The sequence below is a fragment of the Apteryx mantelli genome, chromosome 7 (assembly GCF_036417845.1).
Source record: "Apteryx mantelli isolate bAptMan1 chromosome 7, bAptMan1.hap1, whole genome shotgun sequence".
Lineage (NCBI taxonomy): Eukaryota > Metazoa > Chordata > Aves > Apterygiformes > Apterygidae > Apteryx > Apteryx mantelli.
Genome location: NC_089984.1, coordinates 20,070,131 through 20,089,037, shown reverse-complemented (window position 1 = coordinate 20,089,037; position 18,907 = coordinate 20,070,131). Strand labels below are relative to the sequence as shown.

Genomic DNA, 18,907 nt, shown 5'->3' with positions numbered 1-18,907 from the left:
CATCATCAATCATACCAATAAAATGAATAAACTACATATTTTTCAGATAAGGAAGGAATTCATCATACAGTCTAGAACCCACAGCTGTACTTAGTTCATCTTATCTTTCTTAGTGTATCTGGTTGTGCCACTTAGGATTTTTCATCCTTAAATAGAAATTTTCTTTTTTTAATAATGGCTTTCAGTAATATAATCTAACATTCTTTTAATAGCTAAGTTTTAATTATTGCTTTGTATTGTGGAACTCATCGATGGCTCAAAGAGTGAAAATATCACCCTTAGGTTCGTTTGAGCAAAACTTTGTTTTGTTGAATTCATGTCCTAGTGACTAATTTCTTAATGTACTGCATTTTTGTACCTTTTTCCCCCCCTAGTATTATTAGTATTCTAGCATTTCAGAATAGTCTTAGGTCAAGTATTTGAAAAAATCAGTTTTGTCAATGAGAAATTATAGCCAAAAAAAAAAAGAAAGGCCTGTTTATAGTCCTAAATTCTGCTCTTGGAGACATGGTTTCTAAATCTTAGGCTCGCCAATGTGCCATCTGTTAGTTCTTCCCTCCTAAAACAGATAACAATAGGAAGAGGAGTGGGCAGATCCTGCAGATCAACACCTGGTTGCATAGCTGCTGTCAGGAGAAGAGATTTGGCTTTTATGACAATGGGACTCTCTCTGAGGATCAAGGACTGCTGGGAAGAAGCAGGATCCACCTGACCGAGTGGGACAAAAGCATCTTCGCCAGCAGGCTCGCCAACAGGCCAGTAAACCGGCTGAGAGAGCCTGTGTCCAGTGAAAGGACAAGAGGCAACAGGCACAAATTGAAATACAGGAAATTCCACTTACACATAAGAAAAAACTTTTTTACTGTGAGGGTGGTCAAATACAGGAACAGGTTGCACAGAGGTTGTGGAGTCCTTGGAGATATTCAAAACCCAACCTTCCAACCTCAACAGCTCTGTGTTTCTCTAATACCTCTTTAAAATATATGGGAATTTGTGATGACTCGATTTTCATATCTCATTTTTCTGTGAGACTCTATTCTGTCTAAGCCCCTCTCAGCTTCAAGTTGGCTTCTTTTAAAAATGGGAAAAACATACTGGAAAGGGCCCTATCCCAAGCACTGAATGGTCGGAAGCAGGTAAATTAGAACTTCTGTAGATTAAAAAAGAAAATTGGTGCAAGGAATTGGCAACTTTTCCAACATGGCAAAAGGAGATCATGTTCTTTGGTCAGGATCACAGTGGCCTAACTGCTCAGACTGCACATGACATCACGCAAAACAAAGTATATAAAACAATTCCATTTTACTGCTAAAAATGTGTTAACCTTTTAGGGGCGATAGATGAGTCCTGCTGTATTCCAGCACTTTTAGCACAGCACCTGATTATTCTCTTCACCTGAAATTGCTAGATGAGCATATCTTGTCAGTGATTTCAGGCCAGTCTGAGTGGCTGCAATCATAGAAGGCCTTGTTGAAAATGATGCAATCTTTTATTTCTGTTTGGCATCCTTCAGCTAGAAAGTCAGTACAGGAGGCTTCAGGTTACAGACTAAGAGCATCCGAGGGCACTATTAAAGACTTCAAAAGACCCCGCCCATCTTTCATTTTTATATGCATATGAAACTCTTACCTTCTAGCTATCGAATTAATTTTAATGTCTTTGTTTTCATTTTTGTTATGTTCTCCTGATTCAGTGATGATTAATAAAGGAGACTTTTTTTCTTCTCCCTCTTTTCTGATCATGATGCTTCTATTTTTGAGACAGAGATAAACACATTTGTATAGACAAATGGTGTAGGGAAGTATAGTTCACTAGTTTGATACCATTAATATGTGAGGAAAGAGACACATACAGAGTCATAGGTAGTTCAGTTCTTTCGGTTAGGATGTAAGGCAGAGATATAAGTAATAGCTCTTTATCCATCATAAAATTTCAGAATGGCTCAGAGGCATATCACTGCTGCAGCTGTTGCAGACCTTGTAATGGCATTAAGCTCTGACTCAGGGTGATTTTTTTCTGTAGAAGATTCTAGCAGCAACTACAGTTCTAGCAATAGCCTGAATACGAAAATAAATAACTCAAATGTTAATTAATTGTAGATAATATGGATGCTCCAGCATGGACCTAAACAGGATAGGGAATCCTTTTTTTTTTTTTTTCTTGTCACACTAGGCTTTTTCAGATAAAACCCTCTGGTAGAATGCCGGAACGCTCTGTGAACATTACAACTTTAATCCCATATGGTATTTCCACTTGCTCTGAGTATTCACTTGAACTGACTATTATTATTTCGTATTTTTACCTACTGGGTGAAGGTAGTGTAGATACACTTACCAGTATTTTTAGTACTACTGGAGGAAGCTGAAATAATATTTTAGGATATAACACCAATTCATGCTATCACTTGTGAACAATAGCAACTTTGGGGTCTGGCACTGCTCATGGGAGAAGTAAAGGGGCAAAAACCACCTCAGTGTTCCTTTATGACAATCTGCCTATCCAGTTGTTGCCAGCTGTGCTTTCTCCAGCAGTAACTTGCTCAGACATTGCCGATTCTCAGTGTCGATTCTCAGGCTGTCTACAGGGGCTGCCCCTTCTGGGACCAGCTTGGATTGATCTTGTCTGAAATGCAAACAGGTGTACACTCCTCGCCAAAGTCATGGATTAGTCTTCTGTGTTTGTCAAAGGAAAACAATTTTGAAGCATTATATCCCTGTAAAACATCCCAAGTATAGCTCAAACTATCAGCTGCAGCAGAATTTCACCAGATACACGTTTGCTTCAGAAAATATGCTGGGTGCTTCTTTTGACTTCTGTTTCTCAAACTCTCATATGGCACATTTTAAAGCAACTGTCTCTGAAAAAAAAAGAGGATAAAGTCACATTCTTCTCCTTCTGAGCCCTGAATACCTGTAAAAACAGCCATTTTTTATTAAAGGCATATGAGCTTGTACTGCTTTTACACAATGAAATGTAATAATAGCTGAACTTAAAGTAATGTGTGTCTAAATTAGACTACAATGAAATAAAGGGTTGAGTAGGCCAATCTACTGTGTTGTAACTATTGGTAACTATTTAGCAGTGAATTGAAGGGCAATATATGTATCTTACCACTAACCACAACAAACATACTGTTGGCACTAAAGTTTAGAGATCCAGCTGGAACTATGTCTTGTACACTCTCCATCCGTTCATTTTTAAATAGCGGGATATAAGTGGCCATTTGTTGAAATCATGTTTTCAATTGATCATCAGACAGTCTTCACAATATCTACCTCTGATTCCTTAGGTAGGTCATAATTATCATTACCACTTTGACATCATCCCTGTTTGCAGAGCATAAAAGCAGTTATGGTTCTTGCATGCTGTTAATTCATCATATTAAGAAGTGTGGATCTGTTATTACTATTTCCTCACTTAAAATGGGGATAGGCAATAAATAAGGTATAATTTAGTTTGGCTTTGTATAGCATACACAGGGAAGAGTGCTGTAAAGATAGGTCATATTACTGCACATTTATGGGCTGTATAAAATACCTGGATTTGATATAAGAATACCCACCAAGAAGTGTGTCATGAAGTTAATGGTTGTATGTGTGATGCCTTTATTATAATCCAAAGACAGCAACCAAAAATCCATTGTCCTGTCTGTGCCTCAAGACAGATGCCATTTCCAGGCTCATATTTATTGTAAACTGGCCTGGAGTCAAAATAGTAGAAAAGGTGGCACAGCTCACTACTCCCCTCCTTAAAAACAAATTTAGCTCCTACACTGTGATGAGTGTTTTACGAACAAGATACCAAAAAGGATGTACTTGGTGATTTTGATAGTAGTATCCTTCACAACTATATGGCTGCTAAACAAGTTACCTTCTAAACAAAAAAAGAGCAAGATTTTTATGGGCCTGTATTCAGAAGTACTGGGCATTAACAGATACTGCTGAAGTCAGAGGTTCTTAGGGTATAGCTCTGAATACAGAGAATTTTATGAGAAGGCTCTTCGTTAGGGACAAGGAATGATGACAGAGCAGACAGGGAGATAGGAAGGACAAACGTGCCTATCTAAGGAAAGCTGAAGTAAAGTGTTTGTAAGTAAATTATAATGAAACAGAAGAACTTCATCTCTCTCTAGTGCAGTATGACAAATAATACATGATTTTTAACTTATTTTTGTTTTCATTTATTTTTTATTTTAAAAAGTTTTACAAATAAACTATCCTCTTACAAATCATGAATAAAAAACATCTATTTCAGAAATACAGTTCTTTAGCACCTGTCTCAAAGTAAGGAGTTTGTCAAATAATACAGCTTAGATTGAGTCAGTCTTCTATAGAATGAAGTTGTAGATATCAGTGTTCATCACTTAATGAAAAAGTCTTCCCTGTATCCACATTTACTTATTTTACTTTGTTGTCATCCATTTCATTTAGATAAATGGGTTTTAATGTTAGAGAAGATTTATGCAACTAATACTTTGTTGCAGAAAACAAGGTGAGCTGTAGAAAAGCAAAAGAGGATACAAAGAACAAAAAGTTATACTGGGATTAGAGATGAACTAATCAGCAGGAGTGATAGTACTAAGTGATCATGTTGAAGAAACAGAATTATCTGAGGGAGATAATCATAGCCTGTAATATGTGCAGGGAAACAAGGTAAATGGAAGAAAACTAATAATTCATACTTCTCTGAAGCTAGTGGTACAAGGGCAAGAGCCTGAAACTGAGAAAGGAAATGTTTAAGATAGAGTTTTAGAAAATTTTAGCAGTTAGAAAAGCACTGTGAAGTGCAGTGGTGGAGGTACTAGTCAAGATATATTCAAACATGGGATGAGTAGGAATGGTTCCATCAAGTGCAAACACTGTGTGGATGATCCTAATAGTCTCTCGCTGCCTTTCAGTGATGAGTGAGTTCACTCAGGTTTGTGTGTTTCTTTCTTTTTGTCATTATGCACTCTGATTTAGTGCGGTATACGTGCTGTATGTGTGGGCAGCCTTAAAATTATATTGATATATGGGACAGAGTGAATCCACTGACTCACAGATTTGTTATGTAAAGGAAGGGGATGATATTCCTGAAAATGTGAGCAGGGCTTATTTTGGATTGACTGTCCTGGACTTACCTAGTTGGTACAGAAGCTTACAGTTACTGCAATGGGAACTCCCTTAAAAATTGTCAGTAATCCTCTACTCCCTTCTTTTCTTTTTTTTTTTTTTTTTTTGTCAAGGTAAATTAAAGAGAGATTCGGAGAGACCTGCACAAAGAAGTATTATCAAATGTGAGTGAGGTATAGGTAATTTTACAAGATGCTGCCTCTCTCTAGAATGATTTGGGGAAAAAAATAGCTTTGGTGTCCCTGCATTTGCTTTTGTGTGTAATTACGGGAAATGCATTCATGTGCAAGGGTATCGTTGTTGTCCTGCTGTTTTATCATTTCTTTATGAGATAATGTTGATTTCAGCAATGAAATGCAAATTTAGTTTACAGTGCTCTTCTTCTCTGTATAAAGGTTAAAATGCATATTGTAGATAATACTGCTGGTGGTGCTTTTGAAACAGTCTTTGTCAGCCATACGTGGCTTTAAATGCTGTTGAATGGAACTGCATGAGTTTTATGTTGGCCTACATGAATTAAATTTAACCCAACATGCATGTTGTTATCATTTTGGGTATAATTTGAGCAAGGCATCATATAACCTTGGTACCAATAAAAAACATGGATGTGCCGAGTATATTTAACATACAGTTTTCCTACTGAGTGTTATGGCAAACTGAACATACAATTACAGAAGTTGAGCCATCTTAAGTCTATAATCATAAAATTGTTCTAACACAGGGGGTTAACGAATACTCATAGTAATGTAGATGCTAATGAATTCTGTGTTTGGAGGGTATGTTTCTGTTTACTTATAAACAAATAGTTTGTATTGCTAGTGATGAAAGGGCTCAGAATTTTAACAAGTCCTGTTACAATTAGGCTCAGTCTAGATTATAGGCAGTTCCAATTAATAAATGCCAAGACTCCAACAGCAGTAAAATACATGCAAGAATGTAAAGAGTTTTCAGCTAGCAAGAGAGTTTTATCATAACAGCAAAACTAGTATTAACGGAAGTTGTCTTTTTTATTGTTATCTCTTTAGTTTATCTCGCTTTCCTGTGTAAATTGCTCAGCATTGTGCAAAGAGAGGGTGTGTGTTGACTTTGGTGACATTGTGTTACTCCCATTAAATAACTGTACACAGAGTTTCCTTCAGTGTGACCATACTTCTAAGGAATATTTTTTTCCAAACTACATGAGCCAAATAATGGTTCATAATTATTAGCAAATCCCATTTCTAGTTTAAGTGGTACAGCAATAAATCTGCTGTCGTGGGTAGTAAAAAGATGGTATAAAAAAAGGAGCGTGAGGTTTATAAATATACTTAGTATAAAAGAGCAAAAAGGGGAGGGGGAGGGTTTTATGAAATGAGATGTTATGTTGTAGACAATAATGGAAAATAGCTCTGAAAATCCTGAGCTGCAGTAATGACTGAATAATGTCTAAAGTTTATCAAAACTGAAAGAACTCCTGATGTGAAATGAAGCCTCCTAAGAAAATTCTGTTCCGTCGCTGTTTCGCTTTGCTGTTGTCGCATGTCATGCATGAATGAAAATGCTGCATTCTCCGGGGAGCGGTAAAGCCTCTGTGTAGGTTGTTTATTTCCTTAATCCCTCCTTCTTCGTGATTTCTGATGTCAGATATAAAATGGAAAGCCTGTAAATATAGTGATTATCATACTGATTATCACCTGCATTAGGGAATGCCCTGGCTGGCCGTTGTAACCCTAGCAGTGTCCACATGTTACAGCCACTTAGATTTTAACCTGACTACTTTATTAGATATGTGAGGCTCAGTATGAGGTGCCCTAGGGCTGCACAGATGGGGTCTGCTTGTTTCCTGTTCTCACTGTTATTGTGAATAGATACTAAAAGGTTCTCATCGCTTTTATCTGGTTAATTTACTTTGAACTGTCCCTGGTATTCAAGACCTGCCTAACATTTCTCACCATTTTGCAAACACCAGACTCTAGTCTCCCAACATGTGCTTTGAGCTTTATTATCCTTTTTACAACAAAGGTCTTAATTCTTAAAAGGGTGTTATTCTGAGAGATGCTCATTCTTAGGGAGCTGTAGGTGCAGCCCTTACTGACAGAGACTACTCAGGAGTTGTTTTGAGGCTTGGTTGATAGAAGACATTTCAGATTGCTTTTGTTCTTTGGCGCATTCAGACACCCTTAGATTAGAGATCAACTGCAGGAAAATCTATGATTGTATGCTAGCTACCATTATTCATGTGGCTGGGCAGTAGACCAGGCTAACAGGAAAATTCCAAAATGAGATACTTTTTAACAAATGTGCAATCATTTATACTTTCTTGTTAAAGAGCCAGGTCTTTTAAACCACATGTGCTATGCATGGGTGCCCCAATACAAAAAATTAAGATGAATTTTCTCAAAGTCTCCCACATAAGGAAATACTACTTAACTGGAATAGTTTTTATTTCACAGATGTAAGAATGTACTGGTGTCCAGTTTCCCAGCCAAACAATAGTTTAACACAGATGTTAATGTCCTGTTGCACTGGGGCATTAAAGAAACCCCCTTAGGACAGATCAGTGTAACTTCCGATTTCAATTGCATGACCAAAAACCCATGTTTAAAGAAGTAATTTGGCTACAGTACATAAGTTTTAGCTGTTTTCTTATTCTCTGCACTGCTTATCGCTCCCTTATTTCTGTTGGTTTTGTTTTTTCTGTGTCCTAGTCCCATCTGAGGCTTTCTTGATTGTGTTGCAGTTCATTTTAAGTGCATCACTTTACAGTGGGAGCTTGCAGATTCCTTTTTTTCATGTAAGCATAGGCTTTGTTAGTCACATGCTGGTTTAGGAAAACACTGCATGATATCTTTGAACCCTACACTCCATCTTGACAGCCAGGCTAGCAAATGTCATTGACTGTGTGATGTACAAGAAGGAATTCAATTGTAAGTAAATTGTCAAAGTGGCTAACCTTGCCCGCACCCAATTGTCAGGACCATGATTCAGTTTTTCTGTCAACATCAGCTAAGGCTAACCCGGTCAGCCTTATGTTTCTGCAGTGAAGCAGCCTGAGGAGTTGTGCTTTTCAGCTTATCACATTTTATTAACCTCAACTTACTGTTGTTATAATCAATTGCACCCACTTCAGATTCTTATATTGCCCCCAAATTGGCAGATCATATAGGTCCACAAGTATGTATTTTCTACAGTACTGCTTAAAAGCTGTCATAGGGATTCTGGCAGTGTATCTAGGCACACTCCCTTAAATGGTTTGGTACGGTAGTTGTTTTTATTTAGCTGGATTAACTCACTATTCTAGCTCAAGTCTTATCCATCTATTAATATCACTTGGCAAAGATAATTAGGAAGAATGCAAGTTACAACGTAAAGACTTTGATGTTGTCTGAAATATTTGCAATGTTAAGGTAGAAAGTGAACAAGGGGAAAACATTGCTATTGTCTCCTTGCTTTTATTTCAAAACAGAGATTTTAATTGCTCCAATTAATATAAATAAGAAACAAGGACATTCTGATACTCTGATGTTTCCTCTGTTCTTTGAGGAAAAGAACATAGTTAAATTGCCCAAAGCAGTGATTAAGACATCAGAGTATTTTTAAATGCTCATCTGATTCCACCACAAAGGTCTGAACACATTTTGTGGTCCTATTTTTTTACTGCACAGTAGATGACCTGAGTTTTTTAAATGGCTTAATAACCTATAGCCCATGAAGTATAACATGTAAATGGAGATATGATACATTTTTAATTAAGAACATGTCTGAAGGATATTTGCCTAGATTTGAAATAGTGGTTTCCTAGTTAAAGTCCTAAATCCAGAAGTAACTTTCCTCTCCTTGAAAAAGCTATATTGTGTGCTCTGCGTTTGAACTTGTGAAGTGTGTTGACATTGTATTGTTGCTGGGCTTGAGGGAAGGAGGGGGAAGCTTTTGGTGCAGCTATCAAAATTGAACAACTGTATATGGGCATATTGAGATAATCATGTAAAAGGAAAACAGGCTCAATGAGTTTCAAAATGTGTTATTTCTTCATTATCTAGCACTTTATAATTAACTGTTCTTTTTTTATTATTTCAGGAAGCTGCCACTTTTGCTAGAGAGCAGGGCTTTGAGGTGAGTTAACCCACAATTGCACACTAAACAGATCCTAAAGGTTTTTTTTCTTGCTGATAATGAAGTTCTTTTGGACAATGATTGATGTGCTATTATACTCTCCAAGCCTCGCAGCGGTTGCCATGGAAACTTGGCAGTCGTCATGGTTTCTTTGTTCTGCCAGCTCAGTGTTATGACGCACTCTGCTAGGTCTGCACCCAACATCGCCTACAGATGTTATTTATTGAATTTTGAAAAGCCTCTTGGGAAGCCGAGAGGTTGGGCACGGTTTCAAGCTGCCTCTGCAGATATGGGACCTGTCAGTTTGTTCAGTTAAAAAGCTACCTCATTAGCTGCATTACACTCCATAAGGATTCGCTGCTAAAGCAGTGGTGAAGCAAGACTAAATAGTGAAATATAACACCGCTTAAATAACTTAAACCTTGCCATATGCAGATTATCATTATGCAAATGAATTTTAGAAGGGTTGTATATAAAATTGTTAGATACTGATTAATGGAAACTGTGCTTCTCCAACCAGCTCCTTTTAGAAGGGGTAGTGCAGAATTTTTGTTTTAAAACATGTTCAAGTTGGTGTTTTCCATCTGTGCTCTCAAAAATGTATAATCCTCTACTTTCTCAAAGTAAACACTGTTGATTTTACAGTGATTTTTCAGAGCTTTTGGTTTCATCATCTTGATGTATTTATTTGAATGCCTAAGCCTTTTTATAGTTTCTCTCATTGGCTAAATTCAGATAACTTAATCTGGAGAGCTGTCAGCTATTGGTCTCTAGTACTGAATTCGAAGGGACAGTTTTTAAACACTGTAATTAATGTGACAACAATTATACCAATTTTAAAGATAGTAAGTGATCTTACTGAAATCTGAATTGCAGAACTATGTGTGTATAAATCCTTTTACATACTTTCTCACTGGAATTAGACCCACCTTAATTGATTTGTTTGCAGTGCAAAAGAATAGATAGGAGTTTCACTGCTCAACATCCATTTGCATAAATGATAGAAGCCGCGCAATTCAAACTACATCTCTGTAAGAACATGCCACTTCTGTATGTGGATGGTTGCATACACAGAAAGAAGGAAAGACTGACAGCTTTTGTTCTGCAATTTAGATTTCTTTAAAACCATACACTAGCAGGTACATCAATGCCATCAATGTTTGAGATATTAAAACTGTGGGCTGTCCCATTTCATTTTATGTTTCATAAATTCATGTGGCTGCTTTGTAGAAATCAAGACTTTTTATCACTGTCAGTTTTCATTTGTATAATCTGTATTGTTAGCATAAAAATACACTTTCAGTTTATTCTATCAAATGAATGAATTTCACAGATGCCTCCAAATATAATATGAAGCATAACAAATTATTGGTACCCTCTGGTAGCTAGACAATAAAAAAGAAAGGAAGTAGTGTATTAAGTCTACCCATTCTATATTTTTATTGCCCCCTTGAGCTAAACACTTTGAATGTGCCTGGTTTAAATTCAGTTCTAGTGACAAAGTGCTTTTGCTGGTGTCTGCTAACTACCATCATATTAACCTTTCCATTAGTGCTTGCTTAGAGATTCTAGCACAGTTCTTTCTGAACATCCTAAATCTGCCACATTTGATTACAGCATATCAGTAAAGTGCACAATGATTATGATCTTATCTCTTATTACCCCCTTGCTTGGCAACAACTCGCATGTCAAGTTTACTGACAGAGATGTGTAAAATTTGGTAAGTGTCCACAGTCCTGTTTTCCCACTGTTGTGTGAAGGTGAAAAAAAAAAAAAATCTCACTATTAATGAAGTATCTTAAGAAAAACTTGCATAACTTCAATTAGCCTTTCAATTAAAAAAAAAGAAAAATTTCCAGCAAGTTTCAAAATCTTGTAAAATTGATTCTGCAATTTCTATTGTGAATAGGAAGTTGCAAAGCATAGAAGAGTATAGTAAAGGACTAGAGTAGAGGGCAAAAAGCAAGAGGGTCTTTTTCATATATGTGATTTGAAATTGCTGGAACCTGCATTTGAATTTCAGCCTAGAAAGAATTTTGATTTTTTTACATAAAAATTTTAGAAAGTCAGAAATGTCTTTTAACATGGAAAATCTGTTGTGACTAGCATTTTTTGTATCTTCTCTGTTTCCATCTCCAAATTATTTCAGCAGTTTATATGGACTAAATGCATCTTTTAAATATAGATTGGGTTAAGTATATCTGAAAAAATGTTCAAAAAAAGACATTCGGTCATGTCAAATTCCAGAAAAATGTGCCCTTTCTGAAGATACAAATTCTTATTGTCATAGTCAAGGGAAAATACTTACTTCCATGATGGAAATCTATTTTTTCCTGGTAAGAGAAACCTTATTCAGAGATATTTTTATATTCTGTTTTCTGCTTTACCTTAACAAGAGTTAGTCTTCCATTGTACTTTGCTGAAACCTGAGGTATTTTTGTATAAAACAGTCATGATATTTGAAGACCATTATGTCCTTCATTTATCTCCTGACCAACACTTATCTGTAATAATCAGAAGCAGAACATTATTTCTGATGCAGTCTCTTCCTGGAGTGCATCAGTGCTTTCTTGTTTGTGAATTTTGTGTTCTATGACGTTTAAAAAATATTAAATAAATAATACGACCTCTCTCTGTGAAGACTGTGCCTCGTCCTAATTGTATACTGCAGCCACCCCAGTAATACATAATTACCACAGTTTTTATCCCAAGGTAGCTCATGGACTTGGTTCCTCTGTAAAGTATAGAATGGTTTTCAGTAAATTTTAACTGGACATTTGGAATATGTTTCAAATAAGATTGTCGGAGAAAGTTTGTGGGTTTTTGCTTTTATAAGCTGGTAACTTTGTGTTAAATGTCTGTAGAAATTAAGAAAGCATAATCCTTAAAGTTTAAAGGTCCAATTCTGTCTGTAAACCCAAACAGTGAAATGGAATGAATGAAATAATAAGTCCTTGAGGGGTTAGTAGCAGCCATCATGCAAAATAATTGGTTTTTTTAGAGGTAGAGATCTTCTATGTATTTTTTTGGAAACCAAATCGTAGAGTTTAGCTACCCTGGACCGAATTTAGGTCTTACAGTTAATAAGTGCACAGGTCCACTGGCTTCAGTGCATTTATGCCTATTTAGATCAGGGCCATGATGGTTCCAGCTATTGTGTATGTATTCAGAGACGCAGAAGATCAGGAGACTTAGGCTGACCAGCAGTGAGAGTTTTAAATGTATGCATCTTTCTTTCATGTGCTACTATCTAAGCCTGCCATATCAGCTGTACTTTTCTTACATGCATATGTTCTCCTTACTTGCTGGAACAAATGCCACGTGTGAGGCTTTTCAGGTGCAGAATCAGTAGGCAAATCCTGCTTCTGTGAGATTTGTATTTCAGCTACTTAAATCAGATTCAAATGCATAATTAGATATGTACAAGTACCCTGTGAATTTCAGACACGTTATAGAAGATTTAGGACCACAAACCAGTCCAGTCCTACCATTCAGCCATTTTTGTAGGTACGAGATGTATAAGAAAGTCTCACTAAGTATGCCAGTACGATTCAGTACAAAGTATATAGCAAACAATACTCATTGTAGTTATTTGAAAATATGTATATAGAGAACAGAAACAGGAGATGACAACATCTCATGATGTTTGGTTTGCCTGACAATAAAATGAAAGTCACAGTACAGCTGCAGTCCTAACTTGTAAATATTCAAATATTACAAAATACCATAGTTGCACCTTCAAAATATAGCATAATGGTAAGGCAAAGATATATTGTGGAAAAGTTAAAGCCTCCTCAACATTAAGGTTGCAGCTCTTCCACTATATAAGCTCTATTTTACTGTATGCTTTCCACTAATTTTAGTATAGAAAGTGATTTTGATTTAAAATGGTCAGGTTAATTCTCATAGATAGTTACTTCAGTTACTTTTAAAGTCTGCACAATCAGTCACAAGTCTTTAAATCTCTGTTTTGAAATTTCCACTTTGGTTTAAAAATGCCTTCTTTCCCCTAAATGCCTTACTACTACTCTTACACGTTTATTGTATATTTAAATCTTCCTGAAAACACATGTGCACTTTACTTTCTTTTACTGTCATTCTTCAGTAACCTTTTCCTCAGGGTCCTCTTTCTCTCTTTTAAGTACATCCTGGTTCTCAGTTAAACTGAAGAAATCATCTTGATCACATCATTTTCCTGCATTATAACTTCCTCATTTTTCTTTTTTAAATCTAAAGTTAATGTAAATACATTACACAAATATCTTCAAGCTCTTTGATGTCCTTGCCTGCTTTGCTCACCTGAAAATGTGCTTAATAAAGTTACTAATAACCACTTCATACTTAGCAAAAACTAAAGGCCTCTCTCCTGTTTTCCTTGATCTCCATGGTGCTTACTGTATTTTTGTTTCATGGTTCTCTTATTATCAAAGCCTCAAATACTTTAGAATTTAGGTGAACCTTCAGAAATCTACATATTACCCAGTTGGAGGGCTGTAATTCTCCATCTATCCCCTATTCAACAGCTTGTGCCACGAGCTGATCCCCTCTATTCACAGATCTCCTCTTAAAAAGATGTTTCAAAACAGAAGAACAGCAATTTCAATTTTTTTCTCTGGCATCTTTAAGGGACTCCTCACCTTTTCAGGACAGGCTAAGATGGCCTTTTTTAACTCTTCACAGTCTCCTAAGAGAGGTTCAAGGTTCTCCCCTTTCTTCTCTGGTGGAAGAAGTTGTCTTCTTAAAAGACAACAGTCTTACAGTATTAACAATCTGAGCATGAGAAGGGTAGAAATAACACAAATGAGAGGGTGGTGACTGTATATGGAAATTAATAAATATGAGAGAATGTGAAGAAGAGGTAGTTAAAGAGACCAATAAATAAGGGGAAATTATTTCAGTGTTTGAACAAAAGTGTACCAATCAATGGGCTCATCGGACTACCAGAGATTTGGGAGAGAAATCAAAGAGAGGCTGAGGATGTTGCAGAAGAGCTAGATAATTCTCACTTAAATACATATTGTTACATATATAGCCCAGGCATATTCTCTATCAATAATAAAGCTTGAAGTGCTGTCAGTGACTTGATGAACAGGATTATTGAAAAGCAGCAAGTAACCAGGACTGAATGGCATGCAGATTTGAGTTCTTGAAGTGTTTAACTGAGTTGCTGATGAAAAATAAGCCATCTCATGTTAAAACCAGCAGCTCCAGTCAGAATTGCACATGCTGTACCTAAGCTTAAAAATAACACTACATGTTGATTTTGGAAGATAGAAATCAATTTATTAATAATATAAATTAATTGTAGCAACTCTGGTAAATGACTTGAAACCACTCTGAACAGCTTTATAAATGAACTCTATTCATTATGTAATTGTGTTAAAAATGAGTTGGGATTCATAATGAACAGGACACTAAATAATGCAGAAAGCATTATTATGCTTTCATATATTCAGTAATAGGCCCTCACCCAATCTGCTGTGTTCCATTACAGTTGCTTGTATGTAGGAGCAAACTGGAAAGAATATTATAATGTAGTTTAGCAAGGATGTGAATAAAATGGGGCATAATAAGTAGCACAGAGAAAAATCATAGTCTTTCTTACTTTTTCTACTGTTAAAAAAAAAGAAAAAATGTATAAAATATGAAAGAAATATACACAGTTAATTTGTGGAACTCACTGTTGAGATAAATTTGAGAACAAAAGCTTACCACATAGCATTGTAAAAGGATTTGATGCTTATAGGGATAACAAGAATAACTGTAATTACATTAGATTAAAAACTAAATAATTTAGAAATTCAGTCCTTGTGTTTCAAAGCATAGGGCAACTAAAATATGAGAATAGCAAGGATAATATTCTAATGACGGATTGTGCTGTTATTGGGTCTCTTGCATCTAAACAAAATATCTCACACTGGCTGCTGTCAAAGACACTGGATGAATGAGAGGTTTGATTAAGTATGCCAGTTTCTCTGTTCCTATCTACATACACCATGGAGTACAGAAAAAGTCCCTTTAAAACAAAGATTCCTGAAATTTTTGCAGCTTAGCCTTACTTCAGAAAAATGGTCCCACTAGATATAGCTTTCACCCCTTCCTTCCCTTCATCTCCATTGTGCAAGCAGAGAACTGGCAAGCAAAGAGCATCTTCATTTGGGCGCCACACCTCCTTCTCAGGTGCTGCCATTCAGCAGCATACGGTGAGCTTCCTTGTTGAGATCCACTGCTATAAGGAAGTTAGAGAAACAGTATTTCTAATTCCGCTGAAATTAGAGGGGTTATACTGCTATGAAACCCGCCTAACTTGGATGAAAATCAGGCTCAGAGTTTATCTAAAGTCTATCTTACTAATTTTATTTTTAATTTTATGATAGGTAAGGTTAGAATCCAGTTAGCAGCAAAGAAACCCACTAATTGCTAATTAGGAAATGCTCTGTAATTCCTTTGTTAAGGCTTGCAGTTTTGCAGCAATCAGAATAGCTGAACAATCATTTTCAAGATTAAAAACAGTGGCCTCATAGTGCTACATAAACCTTTAAGACATCTTCCTCTACTGACAGTAAATTCTGTTTTACACCTAGCCATAAGAAGATAAATCTTTGATCTGCTAATAAACTTCTAATCTTTCGCTGCTCCAGAATGCTGGTTACAAGGATTTTCTTTCTCTCTATTAATAGACTGACGACATTAAAGAGATAGCCCGGAAGACACAAGCCCTGCCAAAGGTGAACTCTAAAAGGCAAAGAATTGTAGTCTTTACCCAGGGGAAAGATGACACTATAATGGCTACAGGTATATTTTTCAAATCTCTGTTGTCACTCACAGTAAATAAGTTAATTACAAGTTGTGGTTTTACAAATTATAACTGTTAAATGGTAGTCAGAGCATTTGCCTTCTGATGTTAGTCAGTGTTTTTCATCTCTGTTCTGCTTTTAACTTTTAAGATTCTGAATTTGAGAAGTTAATATTTCACAGGAATGTCTGAGAATTTAGTTCTAGACATCTTAAGTTCTTTTTTTATAACATAGATCAAAAATATTGATCCAGTTGGTTTTACTCAGATTTTTATGACTTGAGATTTTATCTGTGTAGCCATCTTTGCTGCAAACAAGAACACACTATGCCTGCTGAGAACAGCTGGGCAACGGTATAGTACATTTAAACATTTGTGAAAAGGAGGAAGTGAAATCCAGTACTAAGTGAATTTCCAGGCTTTTTTTGCTTTGAGCAGAAAATCTCACTTCTAGCTTTTCTCAGCCGTCTGCTCTTCTATTCCCAAAGGAATATGTGGGAAAAAGGTGTTCTAGCAGGGATACAAGTAGTTTGTGCTGTCTAAATTGATGATGTATGACACACAGATTTAACCATTATAAACATGACTGCCTACCTTTTGACAGTCTCTTTAATTTTGTCCACCTATGCTTCTAGACTAAATAAAGCTATTAAAAACATGTGCTGTGGCAAGCCATTTTAGTCATTCATTCCTGCACAAGGTAAGTTATTACCCAAGGTTGAATTCCTCCTTTGCAAATCAAGTAAAGTTGAGGAAGCTTTGCACCTGAGGGACCAGTGCCTACTCATATGATATTTGCCTCAAAATCAGAATTTGCTTCAGACTGTGGCTGCAGGGCTAGGCACTAAGTAGGTATATCACTGCTTTATAGATCATTCTTAGCAGCAGTTTGAATGATTTCTCCAATAGTTTGCTTCTTCCCATATTTTGTTAGCTACAAACTGGTTTAGAGGAAAAGAAAGCAATCACTGAGAGTTGTGTATGTGTATCTCACTGAATAACGATGACAGGATTGCTTCCAGAAAGTTACTGCATTATGTGAATGGCCCATATGGAGGCACTCCACTTGAGTATTGTACAGTTGGCTGAAAAATAGCAGTATGAAAATGTTTTTATACATGAGCTAGTAATAATGGTAGTAAACCTAAATCTTATATGTAACCCTCCTGTACTCTTATTTAATTTTCACTGTGTACTTATTTTATTCTACAAACTGGAGTTGTTAACAAATCCATTAATTCCTTCTTTGATATTTTTACAACTGGGAGCTTATTTGAGGACTGACACTTGCTAATCTTAGCAGTTTGTTCGCTATGAAATGAACTTAAATTAGAGAATGCACTTTATATGCATGATAAATGCAAGATGGATAGAGAGCGTATGCAATGGTGTCAGCTACAAAAGCAAACATGATAAATGTTAAGGCAGTTTTGAGCTGTGGGATAAGCTATTCAGTGCACAAGCATAGCTGAATCTCTTTGCTGTGTTGTTATTCATGGCAGCCAAATAAATGTCAATAATAAAAGAGAATTAAAGATTTTCATTTCCCAGAGGCAGTCCTCTAATACAGCTTGATCTTTCATTTCATTTGTAATTCGTTCTCATGTCAGGATGCAATCATTCGCCAGGCTCTGTGTGTCATGTTAAGTCATTTAATAATGATTAAGAACATAAAAATGCTTGGCCTGTGGGCCAGTACTCAAAAGAGATACCAATTTGTTATTGTTTTCCCCCTTTTTCTTTCCTTCAGTGTGGATCATCTTTTTCCCACCTCCTCATATTAAAATAATAATGAAAGAAGGAAAATGTGTCCCTTAATTTAGCATATGATGATATCACAGAATGGCATAGAGCACTGCTAACACACTTATTTGAACATAGGGCTGGTTGTGCTTTAAAACCTGCAGTGGAAAGTGTAAAATGTTTCTAAATGATCTTTGGAAGAATTGCTGCCTTTAGGGGTAGTTACCAGTATAAAATCTGTTTCCTTTTTCTAATGCACAGAAAACAACTAACTTTTTGAAAAAGCAGGCTGTGTATAGTTGATTATACTAGCTTTCTGAGGAGATAATATATTCTCAAGGAGTTTGTGCCTAGATGAAACCAGATTTGCAAAGTAGTAAGTCAGCTATGGATTTGGACACGCTTGTAGAAAACTCTGCTTTATATTTTGTCCAGGTTAATAATAATAATAATAATAAGGCCATGGTTCCAGGATGTTTATTAGTTGAAAGACATTTCTGTCAGTAGTGACTAAACATCAGGAGGTCAGTATCCATGCAAATGACACTACTATTTCTTTCTTTTCTTCTACTGTTGCCATTAACCATCCTTCATCAACTATTGGGCAGATCGTATATTCCAGTGGTCTCAATTTATGTCCTCTCTAAGAGTGTAGGATGGAACTAGAGCTTAAGCATGTGAGAGCGGAAGACTCCAAGAAGATGATTTTGGCCTTTGTGTTTTCTCTACGTTCTTTTCTCCTTCCCTTCTCCATTTTCCCAATGGAAAGTTCTCTGCTGTCCAGCAGCAATGTGAAGTCTAGCATTTACTGTGGGCTGCAGGAGTGGAAGTGAAAGCCTTGGACTGGACTGTGTTTTGGGAGGAGACAGTCAGATGGCCAGCTGTCCCTTGTTTCCTTTCCCCCTGCCCGTGCATGGCAAGGTGGGACAGACACTGCTGTGGCTGTAACAGCATCCCCAACACAGCTCCCCTTCCACTGCTGAACGAAGCTTGCCCTCGCTGTCTGGGACAAGGCGGCCTGGGAGGCCTGGGTTATGAGAGGAGGAGTGCACCTCTTCCATGAGTTGTGTGTAGGTTGAGTAGGGGATTAGGGAATGGAAGTGATGAGGGGATGCACTTTGATACAGCTCTGGCTGGAAGGGCAGGAGACAAGCTGGATAAAGGG

General features: G+C 36.6%; 1 protein-coding gene across 1 annotated transcript in view; it reads left to right on the top strand.

Moving 5' to 3' along the window:
* ADK (adenosine kinase) overlaps positions 1 to 18,907 on the top strand; it is a 302,259-nt gene that overhangs the window by 243,169 nt on the left and 40,183 nt on the right. Inside the window, 2 exon segments of the mRNA XM_067299898.1 lie at positions 9,168 to 9,203; positions 15,884 to 15,998. Of these exon segments, the coding sequence (XP_067155999.1) occupies positions 9,168 to 9,203; positions 15,884 to 15,998 (151 nt within the window).